The following is a 4906-nucleotide window of genomic DNA, read 5'->3' as shown; positions in this document are numbered from 1 at the left end:
GATAGCTCTCAGTAACAGTGACACAGCAGCAGTGATGAAGACGCCGCCTCCGTCACGATCTTATTCGTCATCATGGCAGTCTGCGTCCTGGTAATAGCCAATCAGGTGGCTCCTGTGAAATGCACTGCTTCCGTGATAGGTTCCCTATTGTTTTGATTGACTGCACCTGGGGGCCGGTCACTTCATCTGAGCCCGATCAATATGCCATCACAGTGGCTTAGCTGCTGCTCTGAGACCAAACACAGGTCATCTGTGGAAAACAGTCCTCGTGTCTGTGTGTGCTTCAACCTCTGGTCCTCGGCCCCAGCTTGTGATCCAGATTAATAATCCCATCATTTGGATTAGTGCAGTGTTTCTCACCTGTCTTTATCAGACTAATAGAAGTGTCCATCTATCTGTTAGTCACAGATAACGACCAGTGAGAAACACTGACCTCTATCTGCTGACGTTGGTACTGTCTGATGAGCAGGAAAGAATTGAGTCATATTTAGAGATTTGTATTATTATCAGATAATCATGATTAATCAAGATTCGTTGTGATTCATTGTTTTGACTTCTGTACATATTTAAATGTGTCATGTTTTAATGATAACCTTTAATATGGAACCAGAATGAATGACTGTGATTAATGGAGGCTGTGACTGTCAGTGTCTCTCGCCCTCTCCCTCTCTCTCCGTTTGAGTACTCCTGATATGAAGTAGTCAAAGCCCTCATTACCAGCACCAGGTACCGGTACTGTTGATGGTTCCTGCAGGGCTGAGGAGAACGGTTCTTTACCTCCTGAGTGAAGAACAAAGACCATCATTCTATGTTTGAGCCTGAGCTCCTCTTGTCTGCTGCTGATGTGGTTGGACACCTGTCACCAAATTATTTTTGGCAGCTGTGTTGGCAGTGGCTGAATGATGAGTGACAGGAAGTAGCTCTTCATATTAACTCTGGGAAAAAAAGGTTTCCACAAGAACGTCCTCTTCATCTGAGAACTTTAAACTCTCAATGTAGTAAAAGCTCGCTGTTGTAGAAAAATACTTGAACAGTGAAAAGACGATACACGTGTGAACCCCCCCCAAGTCTGACGGTGAAACAGTTCTGTTAGTTTGTCTCCAAACAGCCCCACGTTAACTGCCCCAGGTTTACTGCCCCAGGTTAACTGCCCCAGGTTAACTGCCCCAGGTTAACTTCCCCAGGTTGTTTCTCTACAGAATCCTAGTGTAGTTGAAGAACAGATTTAATTGAATCAGAGAAGAAGAAGATCCTGATGATGATGATGATGATGATGATGATGATGATGATGATGATGATGATGATGATGATGATGATGATGATGATGATGATGATGATGATGATGATGATGATGATGATGATGATGATGATGATGATGATGATGATGATGATGTTCATTAGTTCATTAATTAATTATTAAAGAACATGATTAAACGTATTATTTCAATAATGAACTGAATAGTTTGGACATAAATACATCATTACCACAGTTTAATAACGTGTGCACGTGACTCCCCTGTCTCTCTAATATCTCACCCACTACAGGGAACTGTGTTCACTAACAGGCACTGTGTCCTCCATTCCTGCAGGTGGCGGTACAGGCAGCCAGCAGACCTTTCTCCATGAGGAGCAGTAGAAGATGCCGGCTCTGCCAGCACTGTTGCTGTCAATACACTTTCTTTCCTTCCTACTAGTCATCATGCCTCCACGCTCCCTCAGCCAGGCCCCCCTGCTCTCCTCCGTCCGCATGGGTGAGTTACTGCACGCTCAGAAAGTTCCAAGACACGTGTCGTTGGTTCAGAACGTGTTTGATTTGTCATCGTCATGTGATGAGCTGGTAACTCTGCTTTGATCAGGTTTTGAAAGTTACAATTTAAAAATTAAAGTTTGACAAAAGGTTCAGATCTAGAACCACCTGACCATCATTGGACCAGACAGAGGACAGAGGTCGTGACCTGGTGTCAAAGGTCATCCTCCGGAACAGAGACAGCGCTGTTATACTGAGAGCTGGTTTTTATTGTCGTTGTTGTTAGAAATACTCTCAGCAGTAATAATACTTGTACTGTAGTAGTACTTTTAGTCCTTTAGTAGTACTACTGTTTGGTAAATACAACTACAGTATCATTTAGTGTAAACATTCTGACCATCGTCCTTTCACTCCACTTGTTGACTGCAGCGGCGATCCTGGATGACCAGTCTGTGTGTGGGCGGGGGGAGCGGCTGGCGCTGGCACTGGCCAGAGAGAACATCAACAGCATGATGGAGGGTCCGGCCCGGGCCAGGGTGGAGGTGGACATATACGAGCTGCAGAAAGACTCCCAGTACGACACCACCGACACCAGTGAGTGGAGCCTGTCTCACACACACACACACACACACACACTGATGGAAGTGTTTGTCCTACGCCGTCGTCCTACAGGAGGAGGTGACGTAGGACCAAACATTTGTTCATTTTAATTGAACGTGAGCTCCAGTCTGCCAACCACACAATTAGAGTGAAACCTCTTAAAAATCAATGTGCAAACAAGTGAATAATAGCAGAAGGCCACCCGGGGGGGGCGCTCTGCTGCGTCCCCAGAGAACTTATAAATCTGAGGAGACGGGGACAGATCGTCCTGCTACCACTGAATCAGTGGCTCAACTCAAATCACATCAACACCTCTGGAGGGGTTTTTAGGGACTTTCTGCCCTGACTGCCCCCCACCCTCACCCCCGCCCCTGCCCCTGCCCCTGCCCCCGCCCTGTAGCTTTGTTCTACCATGATGAGGTGAAGCAGCAGAGAGATGTGTTTGTATTTATATTTGTCTTCTTCTTCTCTCTTTAGTGTGTCAGATTCTACCCAAAGGCGTCGTCTCTGTGATAGGTCCTGCTTCTAGCCCCGCCTCCGGCTCTACTGTCAGTCACATCTGTGGAGAGAAGGAGGTAAGAGGGGGCAATAAACAAACATGTGACAGAGGGTGAAGTGGACCCACGTTATTATCACATATAAAAACCTGTATTTATTTATATATGTACACATATAGAACTGTGTGTGTGTATATATTCACACGTACATATTTATATATAAAAATATATAAAATGATAATATATGATATCTGACACGTTACATTTAACTTTGTTCTTTTTCTTCTCTCCCTCACAGATCCCTCACATCAAGATTGGTCCTGAAGAAACTCCACGCCTGCCGTACCTGCGCTTCGCCTCCGTCACTCTGTACCCTAGCAACGAGGACCTGAGCCTGGCCATAGGAGCCATCCTGCGCTCCTTCAGTTACCCGTCAGCCAGCCTGGTCTGTGCCAAGGCCGAATGTGAGTACACACACACACACACACGCAGCCCGTTGTACTGTAGTACTGTAGTACTGCACGTCTGGCGGTCTTTATTTGCGTAGGTGTAAACAGCAGCTCTGGTCTCTGGGGGGCGACGTCTGTTGTACACACTGTGTTCTGGTGTTTGTGTGTGAAGCTCTGCTGCTGACCGCTGGGTTCTTTACTCTGTGACTGGTCCACACTGTCAAAGAACACACCGTATTGAACCAGGTCAGAGGGCCTGGAGAATCCTGGAGAATCCTGGAGAATCCTGGAGATCCTTTAAGATGTTTGACCTCTGATCTAAGGAGCTAAAGTATTAAATCTAAGAGGGATCTACATTTGGAATCACTAGAGAAGAAAGAAAAGAATAAGAACATGATGTTCGACCCAGGATCTATTTATAGCTGTGAACTTCGACCCCCCCCCCGACCCAGGATCTCACACCTGATGAGGTGAGGACGTAATTCTTTTTTTCCCCAGACAGAGTCCATTCCCCTCCTTTTTCAAGGCTCTCACGGAGCAGATGAATGGTAGCGACTGTTAGCTGTTAGCTGTTAGCTGTTAGCTGATTCATGCTCCATCCTATCAGGAGGTCCGGGGCTCAGCTTTTCACACAAGAGTCGGTGAATAATTGGCACACGGTTCTGTGTGCCTGAGGATGAGTGCGTTCACCACCAGGGGACGACAGCGCTGCAGCTGGAGGGCACTTGGAACGTGTCACGCTGGTTGGTCGACACCCGGTCACGTGACGGTCTGTGTTGACGGTGGATTTGAGCTGTGAAACCCAGTCCTGCTCTGGTCCGCTCCAAAGCATGAAAGCCAGTAGATCAGGTTTGGATGCAGCCCATCTGGGCCAGAAGACGCAGCATTTGTTGCAGGAGAGATGAAAGTGTGTGTGTTAGTGTGTGTGTGTGTAGAATATTTGTCTTGAAGGTGATCTTTCCAAGGTTATCACGCTCACAGACTCTGACCCACTTGGCTGCACCATCTATCGCCATGGAGCTGGTTGCCATGGCTGCAGAATAGGTGCTAACTGCCACTCAACAGGCTTGTTTCACCGACTGAATGATTGTGTGAGTGTGTGTGTGTGTGTGTGTGGGCGTACAACATATGTGTGTTTGATGTTATATTTTGCTCCTGCTTCCTCTTTGACTCCACATCTGACTATGTTTAGTTGAAGGATGAGAGAGAGAGGGGGAGAGAGGGGGAGGCTTTGAACTGAGTGAACACACTTCCTCAGTACTTGTGGGCAGATTTGGACCGATCTGTGCTGTTCTTCTGCGGCACCGCTCCGGTCCAACGTCAGACAATGTTTACCTCCTGTTTACCCCACTGTGCTGAGACTGAAGTGAACATTCAGGCGCCACCTGTTGGCCAGACGTTAGCTTCACTTCATCATCATGGAGCGTCATCCTAATGAAGTCCTCAATGAGAATGGCTGCACATTTAAACTAACAGTCCTGGTACTGCTAATGTCAGTGCTAACGTTAGCTACAACAGTCCTGGTACTGCTAATGTCAGTGCTAACGTTAGCTACAACAGTCCTGGTACTGCTAATGTCAGTGCTAACGTTAGCTACAACAGTCCTGGTACTG

At 46.9% G+C, this 4906-nt stretch overlaps 1 protein-coding gene across 11 annotated transcripts in view; it reads left to right on the top strand.

The window, feature by feature from the left end:
• Positions 1-4906, top strand: part of grik5 (glutamate receptor, ionotropic, kainate 5) — a 51085-nt gene that overhangs the window by 27937 nt on the left and 18242 nt on the right. For all 11 annotated transcript variants that reach the window (XR_003051435.1, XR_001760951.1, XR_003051433.1 and 8 more), the window contains exons 2-5: positions 1590-1751; positions 2177-2341; positions 2825-2922; positions 3143-3308. Coding sequence is in view for 8 of the 11 variants with exons in the window: in XM_025061266.1 (XP_024917034.1) it covers positions 1640-1751; positions 2177-2341; positions 2825-2922; positions 3143-3308 (541 nt within the window). In the remaining 3 variants the exon portion in view is untranslated. The remainder of the gene's footprint in view (positions 1-1589; positions 1752-2176; positions 2342-2824; positions 2923-3142; positions 3309-4906) is intronic.

The sequence above is a fragment of the Cynoglossus semilaevis genome, chromosome 13 (assembly GCF_000523025.1).
Source record: "Cynoglossus semilaevis isolate Cse_v1.0 chromosome 13, Cse_v1.0, whole genome shotgun sequence".
Taxonomy (NCBI): Eukaryota; Metazoa; Chordata; class Actinopteri; order Pleuronectiformes; family Cynoglossidae; genus Cynoglossus; species Cynoglossus semilaevis.
This window is presented reverse-complemented; position numbering and strand designations above follow the sequence as displayed.